The 20469-nt window shown below is 34.0% G+C and overlaps 1 protein-coding gene across 1 annotated transcript; it reads right to left on the bottom strand.

The window, feature by feature from the left end:
- Positions 1–5390: 5390 nt before the first annotated feature.
- acad9 (acyl-CoA dehydrogenase family, member 9) lies at positions 5391–19787 on the bottom strand. Its single transcript, XM_073825479.1, has 18 exons — positions 19549–19787; positions 19246–19339; positions 17765–17866; positions 17571–17677; positions 17358–17458; positions 16656–16734; positions 16393–16567; positions 15000–15073; positions 14840–14915; positions 14657–14727; positions 14129–14248; positions 13909–14037; positions 12289–12368; positions 11629–11755; positions 11269–11346; positions 7508–7636; positions 6884–6956; positions 5391–6644 (listed from the first exon to the last, which is right to left on the bottom strand). The coding sequence occupies exons 1-18, from the start codon at positions 19726–19728 to the stop codon at positions 6544–6546; spliced, it is 1896 nt and encodes a 631-aa protein (XP_073681580.1). The 5' UTR covers positions 19729–19787; the 3' UTR covers positions 5391–6543.
- Between the last annotated feature and the right edge of the window lie 682 nt (positions 19788–20469).

The following is a 20469-nucleotide window of genomic DNA, read 5'->3' as shown; positions in this document are numbered from 1 at the left end:
ACCAGCTATATTTGGGACTGACCCCAGTGATGCCAAAGAAGATTTATGGGGTACTCGTAATGCCTTAATGAAAGCAGATACTGAACTTCATGATCCATATGGCATAGCAAAACTAGATCTTTCAGATCTTCTCCAAGGATGCAGATATCTGAAGCTGAAATTGCCCATTAGGAGTAGTTCTTCTGAGGTTCCCTCAGATATTGCAATGCCACTGGGTCATTATCTCGAAGCTGACACCCAACTGAAAGTCCAGGTGGAGATAGCACGTACCCTTCATTGTGAAAACAGCAACAGTGAAGGAGATTGTCCTTTTGGTCGGATCATTTATGTCTTCAACTACAACAATTATCCCGTCTTAGCCAAACTGACATCAGAAATTCTACAAATCAATGCAGTTGCCTTCCAACTAAATCGTTATCCAGAGAAAACTATTCAAAGGGTCCTGTCAGGTCATAAAATAAGCGTCAAAGACAGAGAGAACAAAAGGCTGAATGTTCTCACTGGATTTCATATGATGGATAAGGCTCTACACCTTTTTGTTCTGGAAGGATTGAAAGATCAAGCGGTCAGAAGACTGTGGACTACAGTGCCTATGAAGTAAGAAAGCCATCATTTAAAACACTTCCACATGTGCACAACATTTACCAATATGCAGCAGAGCAAAAATTCCTTAAGATCATGCATACCGATCTGATCTCTTCCAGGCTGGATGGCGATGAGGAGGAACAGGTGACCGTGCTGTATAACTCAGACTTGAGTTTCTCAGAGAGACTGTATGACACGCTTGACATGGGTCTGAGTCCGGTTTGCCTTGTGAAGCCACTTGAGACCATTTTGATGGAGCCTCTGGTGTTTATCAGAAATGCGGTTCATCATGCCTGTCTTGAAGCCATGAAACGGTAAAATTACAATTTCACCCAAAGAGCAGCTCCTTTTTGCTTTACAGTTTCTCAGTAGGCGATCGGTTTAGGATAGTATAAAAAGGGATAGTTCACCCAAAAATTTAAATTCTGTCATTAATTACTCACCCTCATGTCGTTCCAGACACACAAGACCTTTGTTCATTTTCAGAACACAAATTAAGATATTTTTGATTAAATCTGAGTTCTTTCTGACCCTGCATAGACAGGAAGGCAACGGACATATTCAAGGCCTACAAAGGTAGTAAAGATATTGTTAAAATAGTCCATGTGATATCAGTGGTTCAACCTCAACTTTATGAAGTAACAGTTGAGGTCAAAAGTTTACATACACCTTGCAAAATCTGCTAAATGTTAATTATTTTACCATAATAAGAGGGGTCATACAAAATGCATGTTATTTTTTTATTTAGTACAAACTATTTGTTGACTGTATGATTTTGAGATCCATCTTTTCACACTGAGTACAACTGAATGCTTCATATGCAACTATTACAGAAGGTTCAAATGCTTACTGATGCTTCAGAAGGAAACAGAACCGGGGTGTAAACTTTTGAACAGAATGAAGATGTGTCTAAATATCATTTTTTTAATTTAGTACTGCCCTTCAGAAGCTACAGAAGATATTTACTTCCCAGAAGACAAAAAAATAAATTTACACTGATCTTCACATTAAAACAGTTTCCACCCCCCGGCTCTTAATGCATCGTGTTTCCTTCTGGAGCATCAGTGAGTGTTTGAACCTTCTGTAATAGTTGCATATGAGTCCCTCAGTTGTCCTCAGAGTGAAAAGATAGATCTCAAAATCAATCAGTCATTGTTGGAAAGGGTTCAAATACACAAAAATGCTGAAAAACCGAATCATTTGTGGGACCTGAAGGATTTTTCTGAACAGTGGGCAGTTTACCTGTTTAGGACAAACAAGGGACCCTTGAACAACTATCACAAAAAAACCACCCCAGCTGTGGATCATTCAGGTAACAACTTGATATTAAGAATCAAGTGTATGTAAACTTTTGAACAGGGTCATTTTTATGAATTTAACTATTATTTTCTCTTGCAGACTATATGGAAATGTCTTTTACGTGAAATATCTTATTCAGGTCAGTAATAAATAAAAAATAACATGCATTTTGTATGATCCCTCTCATTTTGGTAAAATAATTAACATTTTGCAGATTCTGCAAGGTGCATGTAAACTTTTGACTTCAACTGTACAAGAATACTTTTTGTGAAAAAGTATTCTCATAGCTTTATAAAATTATGGTTGAACCACTGATGTCACATGAACTATTTTAACAATGTCCTTACTACCTTTCTGGGTCTTGAACAAGTTTGTTTTTGACTACAAATTCAAAATGTTAACAAATAGTGAAATACTCAGATATTGTTTAAGAAAATGTAACTAACCTTTTAGAATAAGCCACATCTGCCAAGTCAAGAGGCTTCAAGAAGTAGTACACCATGACCTGTTCCCATCAGCCGACATGGTTCTAAGCTTAAGCGAGGAGTTTGGATTGGATCTTGGGAAAGGAGAGCTATGGTTGGTGACAGAGAACCAGCAATCCCAGGATACACCTGATCATCATAACATTAAAAAGAGAACTCACATACCTTTAGACAACTTCAACAGAGAATATTTTCAATGGAAACAGAATGAGGGTAAAAATGGGAAGGACTTCATCCAGGTAATGAATGACTGAAATGCTTAACAAATTACCTCTAGAAGGGGGAGAAACAGAGTTAGCGGTTGATTGAATGCATTTTTTATTTTAGGTAAATATCGAAGACATACACAGAGCGAGTAGTGACTTACAAAAGTCAAAGTCTAATGTGTTTTTGACTAATATTACTCATGGCCAGACCATCAATGCTCAAACAATGAACTCTCCAAATCAGGGTGGAGAACTACTCTACAGAGAACTTTCCAAGGTTGGCATTATTTTCATTACATTCTAAGCTTAAAAAAAACCCACCACCAAAATAAATTGTTCTCATATAAAATTCTCTTTCTAGGATTCCACTTGTATTCGCTTCTCTTACCCAGGTTTTAAGAGCAGTATTGAATCTAACCAGCATCCAAAGCGGCCAGACGATGCTCGGATAGAGGAGCTGAAAAAGGTGCTGTTGAGGTCATGCCATACCGCAGTTACCCCCCAACTGTGTCATGTTTCTTTCCCAGTGCAATGTCAACTTTATGGACATTCCTAAGAGCTTAAGCAAAAAGATAGAGTTTTACTGATGTTTACCTCCTTTGCCCACCTCTTTACAGATCCCCAGAGCTTAAGACAGTATTTAGTTGCAAGTACGGTGACAGGGCTAATGCTGATTGAATCATGGGACACACAGCGTTATCTAGAAGCATGCACTTGCCTGAAATTGATTTATCAGCCTTTCGGAGTCTGTAACTTATTGTTCCCTGCGGAACATGAGCATAGCACCTAAAAATGTGAACCTTACAGATGACAGATTGATGTTATCATTAGCAATTTCTCCTATTTGAGCAAATAAGCATGCATGTTTATGTTTATACAAAAGCATAAACTTTTTATTATCAGATCTTTTAAACATAGGATTATTATTATTTTTTTGTTGTTGTTCACAGCCTTGGAGAGAAAACATTCTCCATGGGAACAAACTGAAGCCAACGCTTTCCAGATCCAGGCTGCCATGGATCCACAGATATCAGGATTTTGAACTTTACTCTAAGCCCCCGTTAGACTTTGGACCAGAGCTCCCCATGAGCATCTATTTGTCTGGTAACATGCTCTTCACATTAATAAATCATACTATTATTATTACACAACTACTCACCAAATAAATATTTACATGGACATGAAATGATTTGAGTGGAAACATATTGATAATTTTACCTGTATAATATCTTAAAGCCTAAACTAAGGGAAAAGTCAACTAAACGGCATTTTTGTATTCCACACTGCTGTTTTTCTCCTGAATAAAATAAAAAAGGTAATTGCGACTCACAATTCTGCCTTTTTTTCCTCAGAATTGCAAGTTTGTTACAATTCTGACTTTTTCCTCAGAATTAATATATACATGCGATTATGAGATACAAAGTCGCAATTCTGAGAAGTCAAAATTGTGAGATATGTACGCACAATTCTAAAAACTCGTAACTGCAAAGAAAAAAACTCTAGATTTAAACTTGAAATTCTGAGAAACAAAGTCGCAATTCTGAGAAATAGTCAAAATTGTGAGATTCTGACTATTTTTCTCAAAAATGTGCGATATAAACTCGCAATTGAGAGATAAAAATATATTTGAATGCACAATTCTGATAAAGTCTGACTTTTTTTCCTAAGAATTGTGATTTAAACTCCCAAATCTGACTTTTTTTCTCAGAATTGTGATATAAACTTGATATTAGAGGAAAAAACACAAATTTAAACCCACAATTCTGAGAAATAAACTCCTATATACTGACAATTCTGACGTTTTTTCTCAGAATTGTGATACAAACCTCGCAATTCTGACTTTCTTTAAGAAGTTTCTTTACATAGATTTAAGTTTATATCACAATTTTTACAAAAAAAGTCAGAATTGCGGGATGTAAGCTTGCAATTGCGAGAAAAAAAAATTGTAACTCATATATACTCACAATTCTGACTTTTTTCATCTCAGTTTATATCTCGCAATTCTGAGAAAAAAAACAGATTTAAACTCGCAATTCTGAGAAAAAGAATTGTGAGATATATACTCACAATTGACTTTTTCTCAGAATCTCAAGATACAACTCAAAATTGGGAAATTTATACTCAAATTATGTTTTTTTTTTTCAGAAATGCATGGTACAAGTTCGCAATTCTAACTTTTTTCTCAGAACTGTGTGATACATGAGTTTATATCACAATTCTTACAAAAAAAGTCAGAATTGCTAGATGTAAACTCCCAATATATTACAGTTCTGAAAAAAAAAACTGAATTGCGAGATGTCAACTTGAAATTGCGAGAGAAAATAAATTCAGAGTTTAACTTTTTAATTTTTTATTCAGTGGCGGAAACAAGCTTCCATAAAACCCTGCAATGGTATTACGTTGTATTATAATATTAATTCTGAAGTCCTCAAATGTCATTTTCAAATACAACCTATAACTAAAAAAAGATGGCGCCAGCTTTGTTTTTTATGAAACTCAAGTTGACTTATTTTACCCTGTATTCTGTTTAGGAGAGTCTCTCCATGAGGAGCAGCTCCAAGCTGCACATGCTCAGTACAACAGGTGGCAGCAGAAGACGTTCCTCGATAAGAGCTCTACTGGAAGTGGAATAAGTCCTAAGTTCAAATGTCACATGAAGAGAGCTGATCTCGATAAACTACAAGACATCCTGAAAGACAAGCCCATGAAATATTCTCTGAAGAGGCCAGGAATGGCTTTAAAAGTAACAACAGGCTAAATGATTTCCTGGAATGACATTACTGCAGACCATAACAATATGCATGACAGTCAAATATCATTTTGAAAATGAAATCAAATTTATTGTTAGATTAAATTAAAACCATTTTTAGACATAGACAGACAGATTTCAAATAAACATTTAGGCTTGCTTTTCGAGATCTAATACCCGTTTTTTTTTTCCCTCAGCCCATTCCCGTTATTTCTGTGGTCCAGCCTTCTGAAAAGACCGGCTCAGCAGAGAGAGAGGCCAATATTCCATTTGCTCCTGGACCCTTTCAGAACCACAGCCTGAGCTGGGACACAAACGCAATTCCAAGATACTCGTCTCTGTTCAACAAATTCCACTTCAGGTTAGACTAAATCCTTGTGTTTCAGATTGTACTGTTTTAATAATTAATAACAGGCTAAATTACTTCACCACAACCTGTGAAGCGTATGTGAACCGTTCACACTACCGAAACAAACACTCAGAACATCCTGGATACACTTCTGGGGTGTGGAAATATATATATATATATATATTTTTAAAATTGCTCTGATGTTAACATTCAGATTTTTTAACAGAGATTATTGGAGGCCGCATTCATTCCTGCACAAGTGTAGTGTTTTACCACTCACAGATGAAGAGAAAAGCATACACTCGTTCCGGAAACCTGCTGAAGCCCGAAAGACACCTATGTTAACCGCCAACTTCAAACACAGGAGAAACATCATAGAGATGAGGACCAACAAAGACATTTCCTTACATGTGCATTAATGCTATTGCTAATCACTGGGATTTAAATTGATAGTTCACCCAAAAATTTAAATTCTGTCATTACTTTCAAAGACCTTTGTTCATAAATGTTTCAAATGCTTTGCTGTCTATGCAGGGTCAGAAAGCTCTCAGATTTCATTAAAAAATATCTTAATTTGTGTTCTGAAGATGAACAAAGGTCTTACGGTTTGGAACGACATGAGGGTGAGTAATTAATGACAGAATTTTCATATTTGGGTGAATGATCCCTTTAATGTTATTCAACCAATATTAAGAAGCACTTATGTGTCATAGAAAACTGTTATAAAAACAACAAAAAATTGAACAGTGAGGCTCAATCAATACTGCATATTGTGAGAAACATAAGTATATTTAATTTAATAAATCGCAGCAGTTCCGCTCACTTCTGTTGGGTTAAACTGAGACACAAGGTTGTGGGACGAGAGGCATGTCAGAAGGTTCTGTCTAGAGGATGTGAGCAGACATACGCCCTCTTGGCTAAGACCTCCTGGGCGATCTTCTTTATGTTGGCATCGTTGTTCTCCGGCGAATCTGGAGAGAACACACACCCCAATTCATTCACTGAACGCTCTGATCTAATGCATTGCATTGACTGGAGTTATTAGGCAGACGGTAATTGGAACAGTATGAAGAGCGTATGCAAGTGTTAGCGACTGACTTATGGTTTGTAAGGTTGTGAAGGAAATTCTACAACATGTGCAAGCGCTTTGTCTTGCTATGCAATAAAACGAGAAGGGCTGGTATCAATTATAGCTGTGCGTTTTTCTTACTTTTTTGAAGCTGAGTCAACAAGAAGTTGTTCTTGAAATGAGCGTCCTTGCAGAAAGTGTTGGTGAGCAGCACCTGAAAGCCAGTGGAGATTTAACGAGGCTGTTTACATTAACGATTTCAGAATTAATGTGCAAGCAAATTTCCTTGATTATGAGGTTTTAGTTGCCAAACATCTATTTTACACTCTCTCACCTAAGAACTAGTCAACGAAAGGAAAAGTGCAACCCCACATCAAATTATGAAAAGCATGTTTAAAAGCATGTATAAGCTTCTAGAACTTTTTATGAGCTGGATAAATCCAATATGCAAGCAAGCAGCGTAGTCACAGCATGACAAGTCATTAAATTGTTTCCGTCAATTGTTTCTCTCATGCAAAATCAAAACAGCTCTGCTGCTATAAATTAAAATTCAACTGAAATGCCTCCCAATCCACTTCTGAGAAGAAATGTGTTATTTGTCACACTCCGCAACATCCGCAAACAAAAAAAATTATCCTTTTAAGTTTAGCTTCTAAATGCGTCGAGTAAATGAACCGTAACCCTAATCTGCACTTGTTCAACATTGCATCCTTAATTTAAAATGCTTTGACTGAATACTGAACAAAAGGTTGAAGAGTTTGTTACCTCATGGTCATGGTTGCGCAGGCCGATGCTGATGGAGCGACTGGTGCGAGACAGGACGGCTGTCATGGCGTAGAGGTTAATTAATACATCCGCAACTTTCTTTAGCACAAGCTGCTCATCAACAATTGTCTGAAACAGAAAAGTCAAAATGTTAGATACAGAAGTGAAACTGTAATATTAGAGGTTTTTGACAGTTGTTTTTAATTCTACATACACTACCATTCAAACGTTTGAATGTTTAGCAACCATTACTCCAGTCTTCAGTCTAAAATAATCTGAAAAGATGCTGTTGGTGATCAAGAAAAGATTTCTTTCATTATCAATTTTGAAAACAGCTGTGCTGCTTAATACACAACCAGTCAAATGTTTTTGATGATGAAAGATGTAAAAAGATAAATAAAAAATAAGAATTTTAATGTTTTTTAAAAGTAATATCTTCTGCTCACCAAGCCTGCATTTATTTGTTTCAAAGCACAGCAAAAACAGTACATTTTAGAAATATTTTTACTATTTGAAATAACTGTTTTCTATTTCTATTTTGAATATTTTAAAATGTAATTTATTCCAGTGATCAAAGCTAAATTTTCAGCATAATTACTCCAGTCTTTAGTCTCACATGATCCTTCAGAAATCATTCTAATACGCTGATTTGCTTTTCCAGAAACATTTATTATTATTATCATCAATATAAAAAAAAAGCTGAGTACATTTTTTTTTTTAGAATTCTTTGATGAATAGAAAGATCCAAAAATCAGCATTTATCTGAAATAATTATACACTATACTATTCAAAAGCTTGGAGTCAGTATAATTTTTTTTGGCAAAAAAATGATTGAAATTAATACTCTGAATTGACCAAAAGTGATGATAAAGACATTTATGATTACAAAAGATTTCTATTTACGATAAATGCTGTTCTTCTGAACTTTTTATTCATCAAAGAAACCGGAAAAAAAAATTCTACTTAGATGTTTTCAACATAATAATAATAATAATAATAATAATAATAATAATAATAATAATAATAACAACAACAACAACAATAAATGTTTTTGAGCATCAAACCAGAATATTAAAATAATTTCTGAAGGATCATGTGACTGCAGTAAAGATGATACAATTCAGCTTTGAAATTCATAAAAGTTCATAAAAAATATTGGAGAAAATATTTCACAATTTTACTGTTTCTGCTGTACTTTGGATCAAATACAGTGGTATGCGAAAGTTTGGGAATCCCTTGTAGAATCTGTGAAAATGTGAATAATTTTAACAAAATAAGAGAGATCATACAAAATGCATGTTATTTTTTATTTAGTACTGTCCTGAGTAAGACATTTTACATCAAAGATGTTTACATATAGTCCACAATACAAAATAATAGCTGAAATTATTAAAATAACCCCCTGCAAAAGTTTGAGAAACCTTAGTTTTTATTACTGTGTGTGGTTACCTGGATGATCTACGATTGTTTTTTTGTTTTGTAATGGTTGTTCACGAGTCTCTTGTTCGTTCTAAACAGTTAAACTGAGCACTGTTCTTCAGAAAAAATCCTTCAGGTCCTGCAGATTCTTCATTTTCCAGCTTCTTTTGCATATTTGAACCCTTTTCAGCAGTGACTGTATGATTTTGAGATCCATCTTTTCACACTCAGGACAACTGAAGGACTCAAACACAACTATTAAAAAAGGTTAAAACATTCACTGATGCTCCAGAAGGAAACACAATGCATTAAGAGCCGGGGGGTGAAAACTTTTGAACAAAATGAAGATGTCCAAATTTTTCTTCTTTTGCTGAAATATCATTTTTTTTCCATTTAGTACTGCCTTTCGTTAGCAAAAGAAGATACTTGCATGTTTCCCGGAAGACAAATTAAGTACAATTTACCTTGATCTTCAAATTCAATAAGTTTTCACCCCCCGTATCTTAATGCATTGTGTTTCCTTCTGGAGCATCAGTGAGTGTTTGAACCTTTTGTAATAGTTGTGTTTGAGTCCCTCAGTTGTCCTGAGTGTGAAAAGATGGATCTCAGAATCATACAGTCACTGCTGGAAAGGGTTCAAATATGCAAAAGATGCTGGAAAATGAAGAATCTGCAGGACCTGGAGGATTTTTTCTGAAGAACAGTGCTCAGTTTAACTGTTCACAACAAACAAGAGACTCGTGAACAACCATTACAAAACAAAAAAAAAAAAACAATCGTAGATCATCCAGGTAACCACACACAGTAATAAAAACTAAGGTTTCTCAAACTTTTGCAGGGGGTTATTTTAATAATTTTAGCTATTATTTTGTATTGTGGACTATATGTAAACATCTTTGATGTAAAATATCTTACTCAGGACAGTACTAAATAAAAAATAACATGCATTTTGTATGATCTCTCTTATTTTGTTAAAATTATTCACATTTTCACAGATTCTACAAGGGATTCCCAAACTTTCGCATACCACTGTAACTACATGCTTGATAAGCCAAAGACACTGTTCAAAAACTTTTGACTGGTAGTGTATTTTTGTGGAAAGAGTGATTTTCTTCAGGATTCTGTGATGAACAGAAAATTTAAAAGAAACTGCATTTATCATTATTATTATTTATTTTAATTTTATTGTCACTTTTGGTCAATATAAAGCTCCCTTGCTGAATAAAACTATAAATTTCAGATTCGCCTGTATCTAGATTTAAACACTGTCTTAGATTTGAAATCGCAGGAATAAATTACATTTTAAAACATTTTCAAACAGAAAACAGTTATTTTAAATAGTAAACATGTTTCAAAATTGTACTGTTTTTGTTGCACTTTAAAATCAAATAAATGCAGGCTTGGTGAGCAGAAGAGACTTCTTAAAAAAAAAAACATTAAAAATCTCACTGTTCAAACACTTCTGACTGGTAGTGTATTTTTTGTGAAAATTCTATGATGAACAGAAAGTAAAAAAAAAAAAACAGCATTTATTACTTTTTTGTTTTTACTGTCACTTTTGATCAATATAAAGCTCCCTTGCTGAATAAAACCATAAATTTCGTCTCTCTCTAGATTCAAACACTCCGTCTCAATATCATATTTCAAGATTTTTCAGTTGATCTAGGTCGTTAAAAGTAGGACAAATCAAGGCTGTAGGTAATGCCCATAAAAAGACTCTCTACAGTTTGTATTTCACACTGCATGAAGGAAAAACACTGCGGCAGGGGGATTTATTTCTTTTAACGTTTTCCACAAATGAGAATGAATAAAGATGAAACATAGTGCGTTCTAACAGGAAAAACAGTGCGTGGAAATCTGAAGCACTTCCAGGCAGCTCTCTAGTGACTGCAGTCTGATTACAATAGCACGGCCACACAGACGTTCATTCAGAAATAAGTGAGAGTGAGGCCAGCTGTGTGACACATGAACATTACCTCAATCCAACAGGAAAGAAGGGACCAGAGACGAGGTCCCAGCAGCGCTAACGACCCACGCTAATTACCTTGTGCGTTACAGAAAAAAATACGCCTGTGTGTTAAACGAATGGTAATTTTTCATTTTCTGGCAGCATCCGAGGAATGTGCACAAACGCGGATTAAAAACTGATGGTGGGGAAAATGTGAGATTGACAGGAATGATGAATATGAGGCTTGGATTACTATAAATATCTGTTTTTTATGCAGAAGGAAACAGCTTTGGAAAGACATTGTCCATCATCCAAAGTCTGCAGGACTCTTTATAAAAAAAAAAAAAATATTAGAAAAATGGTTTAAAAGTATGCAATAAATAGTAAGCTTTACCTTTCCATATCGGTACAGTAAGCCTTCCACAGTGGAGCCGAAGTGTGCAGCGTTCTGCTCAAACATTTTGGCGCTCTCCTGTGGGAGAAAGATGACATCATCAGTCCTCTGAAAAGGAGCTGGGCTCAATTACCCGACCACACGGGTTTAAAGGAGAGATCAGAAGGAAGGATTCTGCCTGATGAAATGTGACTGGCAGGAGAACTAGTAAGATCAGATGTGAGGGTGACATGACTTTTACTGGACATCCCTGCGCTGCTGTTATTACCATGACGTACATTCAGTTTATGAGCACTGGTGTCATTTTACTCTATATTATGACCGATCACAGCTAGGGCACAAGCAGCACTGGTTCTGTACCGTCAGACTGGGGTGTACAACACCATCTTTGCCGGTCAGTCCAAAGTCCACCGTCTTCACCACTGAGTCCTTTAATTTCTTTCCCAGAATCTCAAACACCACCCCCACATTTCCCTTCTTCATCTCCCTGAGAGAAGACAATGTCACATGTTAAAGAATGCAGCTGTGTAACATTTAAATGTGACCCTGGACCACAAAACCAGTCATAAGGTTAAATTTTACAAAACTGAGATATATACATCATATGAAAGCTCAATAAATAAGCTTTCTATTGATGTATGGTTTGTTAGGATAGGACAATATTTGGCCGAGATACATCTATTTGAAAATCTGAAATCTAAGGGTCCAAAAAATCAAAATATTGAGAAAATCACCTTTAAAGTTGTCCAAATTAAGTTCTTAGCAATGCATATTACTAATCAAAAATTACATTTGGATAGGTTTACAGTAGGAATTTTACAAAAAATCTTCATGGAACATGATCTTTACTTAATTTCCTAATGATTTTTGACATAAAAGAAAAATCAATAATTTTGACCCATACTATGTATTTTTGGCTATTGCTACAAATATACCCCAGCGACTTATGACTGGTTTTGTGGTCCAGGGTCACAAATATGAACGAATTATGAATGACAGGTTTTTCTATTTCTTACATACTTTATTTTTCCTGTTAGTATTTTGCCAGCATACTGCATTCCGGTAAGTGCGATGTACATCCTCAAAATCTCATTAGTGCCCTAAAAGCAGAAAAGAAAAAAAGCACATTATATAATATTCAGTTGTTTTTGCATGTTCAGCCTTACATGTGACAACATGCCCCCTGGTGGTTTAAAAAAAAAAAAAAAAAAAAACAAACTTTTTTTTTTAAAACAAACTATTATTAAACTATCACACAAACGAAATTAAGTACATTATTGGTCAAAAGTGTGGGGTCTGTGAGATGCATTACATTGATCAAAAGTCACAGTAAAGCCTTTATATTTCTATTTTAAATAAATGTTGTTCTTTTGAGCTTCTGAATCAAAGAATCCTAAAAAAAATTGTCAGAGTTTCCAGAAAAATATTAAGCAGCTGCTTTTAACAGTGATAACGCCAAAATCAGCATATTAGAATGATTTCTGAAGGCTGGAAAGTTTGCTTTACGATGACAGGAATAAAATAAAATTTTATTAAATTAATGAAAAAAAGTTTAAAATGTAAAAGTTTCACAATCTTATTCTTTTTTACATTATCTTGATAAAAAAAAAATATATATTATTATCAATAAATTGATAATTGGGGCAGAAATTGTAGAAATTAATACTTTTATTTAGCAAGGATCCTTTATATTGATCAAACGTGATGATAAAGACATTTATAATGTTACAAATGATTTCTATTTCAGATAAATGCTGCTCTTCTTCCTATTCATCAAAGAAACCTGAAGAAAATATACTCTGCTGTTTTTAACGTAATAATAATGATTATTATTTTTTGAGCAGCAAATATGAATATCAGAATGATTGTGTGACTGGAGTAATGATGCTAAAAATTCAGCTTTGAAATCACAGGAATAAATTACATTTTAAAATATATTCAAATAGAAAAACAGTTATTTTAAATAGTAAAAATATTTCAAAATTGTGCTGTTTTTTGATAAACTTTGGATGAAATAAATGCAGGCTTGGTGAGCAGAAGAGACTTCTTTAAAAAAAAAAAAAAAACATTAAAAATCTTTTGACTGGTGGTGTATTTTTGTGGAAATCGTGATTAAACAAAAAAAAAAAAACTATTGTCTAGATGTTTACACAAATGAAATCAAGTACATTACTGTTTAAAAGTGTGGTGTTTGTGATATGCATTAAACTGATCAAAAGTCACAGTAAAGTTTCTATATTAAATAAATGTTCTTTTGAGCGATCAATTCAAAGAATCCTGGAAAAAAAAGATAAGATCACAGTTTCCACAAAAATATTAAGCAGCTGTTTTTAACATTGATAAATAATAATAAGAAATGTTTCTTGAGCACCAAATCAACATATTAGAATGATTTCTGAAGGCTGAAAGTGTAGTTTTACAATGACAGGAATAAACATTTGTATGTAAAAATGTAAAATATTTCACAATCATATTCTTTTTTTTTTTTTCATTATTTAGATTTTTTTTTTAATTCAATAAACAATCTTGTAGTGTACATTAAAAGCAAATAAAGCGATTTTGCTAATTTTACTTAAAAAAAACCCCCACACATATATATTACAGTGCTGCAAAACATTTTGTAATCATGTTCCTCTGTACCTCAAATATCTGAAGGATGCGGCAGTCTCTGAGGTAGCGCTCGTAAGGGAAGTTCTTGGTGAAGCCCAGCCCTCCTAAAACCTGAAGGGCTTCACTTACACAGATCCAGCTGCCCTCAGAGCTGAACACCTGTATAATCACCACTGAGGGTTATTGCTCCAGTGTGTTTTCATTAATAATAAGACAAAGTTCAAGTAATGATGACTTCAGGTTATTGTACCTTGACCATTGCAGCCTCCAGAGAACAGTCTGGGACTCCAGGTCGGTCCATCATGCCAGAAGTGAGGTATGCCATACTCTCCATCACAAATGCATTTAGGGCCATGGTAGCAAACTTATCCTGTGTCAAAGCAAAATAAAAGCATAAGCTGACTATTAATTAACCAGTTACAGGTTTACAATAAGGTTCATTAGTTAACTACATTAGATAACATGAAGTAGGATTGAACAATACTTCTACAGCGCTTATAAATCTTAGTTCATATTAATTTCGGCATTTACTAATGCATTATCAAAATCACAAGTTGTGTTTGTTAACATTAGTTAATGCACTGTAAAGAAACAATGACTGTATTTTTATTAACTAACCTTAACAAAGATAATAAATAGTGTAATAAATGTGTTGTTAATACAATAGGAATACAAGTGACTAATGTTAACAAATGACACACTATTGTAAAGTGTAGCCAATTAACTAAATAAAAAATATTAACAGAATCATTGGATATGACTAAATATGAACGTGTACCTGAATCATTCCAAACTCAGAAAGGCTTCTGTTGAATTGTTTTCTTGTGCACGCATATTCTGAAGTCCACTCTGGAATGATATGGAACGTAAATTAATTTAATTTAAACAGATATTAGAGATTTAAATGTACATTTCAAGGACATGAATGATAACAAAGTCAATTTTTAATAAATGTTCTCACCGATCAGCTTCTTGATCATCCCTGCACCTGCACTGCCCATGCTGAAGCGCCCATTATTCAGAATGTTCATGGCGACCTAAAGATGCGAACAAGTCACGTGTCAATACATCATGTCATCATAGTGTTAAAAATGTGGAGTGCAGTGCAGTGTTTGGATCACCTTGAAACCACCACCGACTTCACCAATTACATTCTCAATTGGCACCTTGGTGTCTTCAAATGTGATCTCACAGGCTGTAAAAAAAAAAAAAAAGTAGAAATGTTCAATGAATGTGAATGCAAAAACAACGTCCAAATATAAAATGTAAATTTGAACAATAATTATATTGTTTAATTGTTTTATATAACCTACCATTTTTAATGATATGTTTTACTTACAAATGTGCATGCAAAAAAATCATTTGGAACAATAAATACATGTTTATTTTATTTTTTGGAAATCTATTTGTTCCATTTGTAAAAAATAAAAAAGTGTCACTTGATTTGATTCTCACCAAAGCTGCATTTATTTGATCATGACAAAAATAAAAAAGTAATATCGTGAAATATTACTACAATTTTGAAAAGTTTTTTTTGCTTTTAAAGAAGTCTCTTTTGCTCACCAAGCCTGCATTTATTTGATCTAAAGTACAGCAAAACAGTAACATTTTTGAAAAATTTTTACTTTTTGAAACAATAGGTTTTCTATTTGAATATATTTTAAAATGTAATTTATTCCTGTGATTTCAAAGCTGAATTTTTAGCATAATTACTTCCGTCACACAATCCAGCAGAAATCCTTCTAATATTCTGATTTGCTGCTCAAAAAAACATGTACTATTATTATTGTTATTTTTTTAAAGAATAGAAAGTTCAGAAGAACAGAATTGATCTGAAATAGAAAAACCATTTGTAACATTATAAAAGTCTTTATTATCACTTTTGATGAATTTAAAGCATCCTTGCTAAATAAAAGTATTAATTTCTATAATTTTAATATCCAAGCTTTTGAATGGTACAGTCTATAATGTTACAAAAGCTTTTTATTTCAGATAACTGCTGATCTTTGGATCTTTCAATTTATCAATGAAGCCATATACTTGTTTTAAATACTGATAATAATAAAAATAAAAAATGTTTCTTGAACAGCAAAACAGCATATTAGAATGATTTCTGAAGGATCATGTGCCACTAAAGACTGGATTAATGATGCTGAAAATGTAGCTTTGATCACAGGAATAAAACATTTAAAAAAACATTAAAACTCTTACGGTTCAAAAACTTTTGACTGGTAGTGTAATATATTTTAAAATGTCATTTATTCCTGTGATCCTTCATAAATTATTCTAATTTGCAGATTTGCTTCTCAAGAAGCTTTTCTTTTTCGTTTAAAATGTTGAAAACAGTTGTGCCATTTAAGATTTTGTTAGAAACTATGATTTCAGGATTCTGTGAATAAGAGAAAGTTCCACAGATATTCCATATTAAATATCCATGATTTTTTCCAGCTTTGAAGTGGAATAACATTCAAACAAAAAATATATTTCAACATTAGTTTCATGGTTTAAACTTACTGTTTGAGCCTCTGATGCCCAGTTTGTCTTCAGGTTTGCCACTGGTGACCCCACCGAATGCCCTCTCTACAATGAAAGCTGTGATCTTATCTTTTTTTTGACCGTCTTTGTCAACAACTTCTGTTCTGGCAAACACAGTCATGACGTCTGCCCAGCCACCATTGGAAATCCAAAACTTGAGAGCAAACATCAACATTTAATCAAAATCAACCAATGAAGAGATTTCACTAAGCCAAACACAATGACTAGATTGAAGCAGTCACCTTTGAACCATTCAGCAAGAAGTGCTTCCCATCTTCTGTCAGCGTGGCACGTGTCTGTATTGATGCAGCATCACTGCCGCTAGCACATGAGAGTACATTTTATTTGAATATAACAATCAAAGGCAAAGTATATTTGAAAAAGGATTCATTCTTAATCATAGATTAAAGGAGTAGTTCACTTTCAGAACAACAATTTACAGATAATTTACTCACCCCCCTGTCATCCAAGATGTTTATGTCTTTTTTTCTTCAGTCGTCAAGAAATTATGTTTTTTGAGATAAACATTTCTGGAAATTTCTCCATATAATGGACTTAAATGGTGCCCCGATTTTTGAATCTTCAAAATGCCGTTTAAATGCAGTTTAAATGCAGCTTCAAATGGCTGTAAACAATCCCAGCTGACGAAGAAGGGTCTTGTCTACCGAAACATTCGGTCATCTTCTTAGAAAAATTTATTTTTAACATACCTTTTAAGCACTGAAACTCGTCCAGCACTAGGGCTTGTAGTGCGAAAATGACCGAAAAAATCTGGGCACCATTTAAGTCCATTATATGGAGAAATTTCCAGAAATGTTTATCTCAAAAAACATAATTTCTTGACGACTGAAGAAAAAAATACAAATATCTTGGATGACAGGGGGGTGAGTAAATTATCTGTAAATTGTTGTTCTGAAAGTGGACTACTCCTTTAAATGCTGTACCTTCCAGGTTCAGTAAGGCAGAAAGCTGCAATATGCTCTCCTGTTGCTAATTTAGGCAGGTATTTAGCTTTTTGAGCATCGTTTCCAGCTATCAATATACCCTAAAAGGCAGAGATTATTATGCAAATTGTCAATCAACACAGAACTTAAAAGAATGGTGAATTTAGCTTTAATACAAGACTCACAATGCAACACTCAAAGTCATTTGCTCACCTTCAGACCAATGGCTTGATGTGCGGCAAGTGTGACAGCAATAGCCCCATCTAAAGACGTGATCTCTCCTAATCTGGCATACATGGTGTTTGAGAGACCCAGACCGCCTGGAAGAAAAATGCAAACAATAAGATGAAACTCTCTGACGGTATATTAGAAACTGTCCCTTGCATGAAATCAGAGGTCAGTCTCACCATATTCTTCAGGTATCTGGATCCCAAACAGCCCTAGTTCCTTCAGCCCATTCAAAGTCTCAGGAGGAATTACAGCCTCATGGTCAATCTTCTTAGAATCAACTGTGGGGATATTTGCACAAGTATAGAAAAAAAAAAGACATTTCTCAGTCATTTGTATGAATCCAGGAAAATTCAAAAGCTGAGATCAGGTCATAACACTTCACTAATAAGTTAGAAAATTTGACATTCTACAATTTTACAGCTGATCTCTTGCTTCCTCTCAAGCGTAAAAAAATGTTTTTAAAAATAATGTTGGTTTTTAATTGTTAGATAACTACATATAATGCACTAAAGTTACCTTGTTAACATATATTTTCTATTTCATTTTCTTTCTTTTTTTTTTAAGTAATAATGCTTTTTTAGACTGGAAAAATGTTAGCTACATTAAAAACAGAAGGATGCTATTTGAATGGGTTCCTATGGAGACTGGAACAGAAGAGCATCCAATCTGACGTTAGAATTCGTAATGGTGGCGCTCATAGTTTACTCTGGAAAAAGGTCTATACACTACCAGTCAAAAGCTTTTGAACAGTATGGGTTTTAATGCTTTTTTTTTAAAGTCTCTTCTGCTCACCAAGCCTGTATTTATTTGATCCAAAGTACAGCAAAAAGAGTACAATTTTGAAATAGTTCTACTATTTAAAATAACTGTTTTCTATTTGAATATTTCCTGAGATTTCAAAGCTCAATTTGTAGCATTATTACTCCAGTTGTGATCTTTCAGAAATCATTTTAATATTTTGATTTGCTGCTTAAAAAAAAACATTTATTATTATTATTATGTTGAAAACAGCTGAATATAATTTTTCAGGTGTCTTTGATGAATAGAACAGCATTTATCTGAAATAGTAATCTTTTGTAGCATTATAAATGTCTTTATCTTTTGATCAGTTTAAAGCATCTTTGCTTAATGAAAAGTATTAATTTCAATAATTTCTTAAAAAAAAGATACTGACTAAAGTTTTTTAATTGTATAACGTATAATGTTACAAAAGCTTTTTATTTCAGATAAATGCTAATCTTTGGATCTTTATGTTCATCAAACAATCCTAAAAAAATAACTCAACTGTTTTAAATATTAAAAATACTAATAAATGTTTAATTAGCAATGATTTCTGAAGGATATGAGTAATTCTGAAGACTGGAGTAATGATGCTGAAAATTTTACATTTAAATTACATTTTAAAATATATCCAAATAGAAAGCAGTTTTTTTAAATAGTAAAAATATTTCACAATATTACTGCGTTTGCTGTATTTTGGATCAAATAAATGCAGGCTTTGTGAGCAGAAGAGAATACTTTAAAAAAATCAAATCTCACTGTTCAAATACTGTTCTTTTGACTGGTAGTGTATATAAATGATATACATGATCATACATCAACAGAAACCTCACAAAAATGAAACAAAAACAATAATACACGCTCGTTTTGTACCCACCATCTTCATTGAAAAACTTCTCCACAGGCTGAACAAGTTGGTTTATCTCATCTAATTCTTCATTGCTGATTTCTGGGTAGGGAAAGACTTCAGCCTGAAATATATAGCAACATAACACTGCAGTCTTATCTCGAATATTTACCCATCTACTGTAATAACAACCAATATTATGAACATTATCGTCGCCACTGTTGATTTTATAGCGCCTTGACCTTTGCTCAAGTGGTTTCCTATTTTAAATATGTATGTGCGTTATGTACACACAATAATACAGCAAATTACTCTGCTGTATACTGACATTACCTTGTTTACTTTGCCCAGGAACAGATCTTTGGCATATGCCAAACTCCTCGCACTGGATCCAATGGAGCGCCTCGACTGAAAACGATGTAGACAATCTCCCTTTTGCGCGACTCGTGGAGCGAAAACATTTCTCCCGAGATTGACCGATCTTGACAAAACAAAAAGTTTGTTCAGGTTCATCTTTAACGTAGATACTCACCCCAATCACCTTACGACTAGCTGAAACACCTTTCACCCATTTTCGTCTCACAATGATGACGACACAAATCCATTTGAGTGCAGTTCACTTCAATCCCTGCAGATGTCAGTGTTTAGCCGCACTAAACTAATTACTCATTTCACTGCTGAGGGAAAACATTGATCGTGCATTCTCACTAGTCACTGAATTTAGCACAGTACTTGCACAGATTTATGTGAATACCTGCGTTCAGATATTACTGAAATAACTGTAATTAGCTGTTTAGTTGATATCGTGCTTTCCGGTTCTTCTTTGCCAGCGACGCAGCTGTTGACAATGAGGATTTAACCCTCAAAGCTGCTCTATTTATAGCCTACAGCAAGCCAGACAGACACACACAGACAAAAGGGGCTTATTAGAGTTTATCCACTCATTTACAGCTGATGTGTTGTGCATTTTATTCACGTAAACACGAATCGCAAGGCTTTTAACCTTGTATTTAAAGGAGAAGTTCACTTCCAGAACAAACATCTACAGATAATTTGCTCATCCCCTTGTCATCCAATATGTTTATGTCCTTCTTTCTTCAGTCGTGAAGGAATTCTGTTATTTGAGGAAAACATTTCAGGATTTCTCTTTATATAGTGGACTTCAATGGTGCCCGCCAGTTTGAACTTCTAAAATGCTGTTTAAAATGCAGCTTCAAGAAAATAACCGATTGTTTCGCTAGATAAGACCCTACT

Source organism: Garra rufa, chromosome 20, assembly GCF_049309525.1.
Source record: "Garra rufa chromosome 20, GarRuf1.0, whole genome shotgun sequence".
Taxonomy (NCBI): domain Eukaryota; kingdom Metazoa; phylum Chordata; class Actinopteri; order Cypriniformes; family Cyprinidae; genus Garra; species Garra rufa.
Note: the sequence above shows the minus strand (reverse complement) of the source record. Positions and strands in the feature narration are given on the sequence as shown.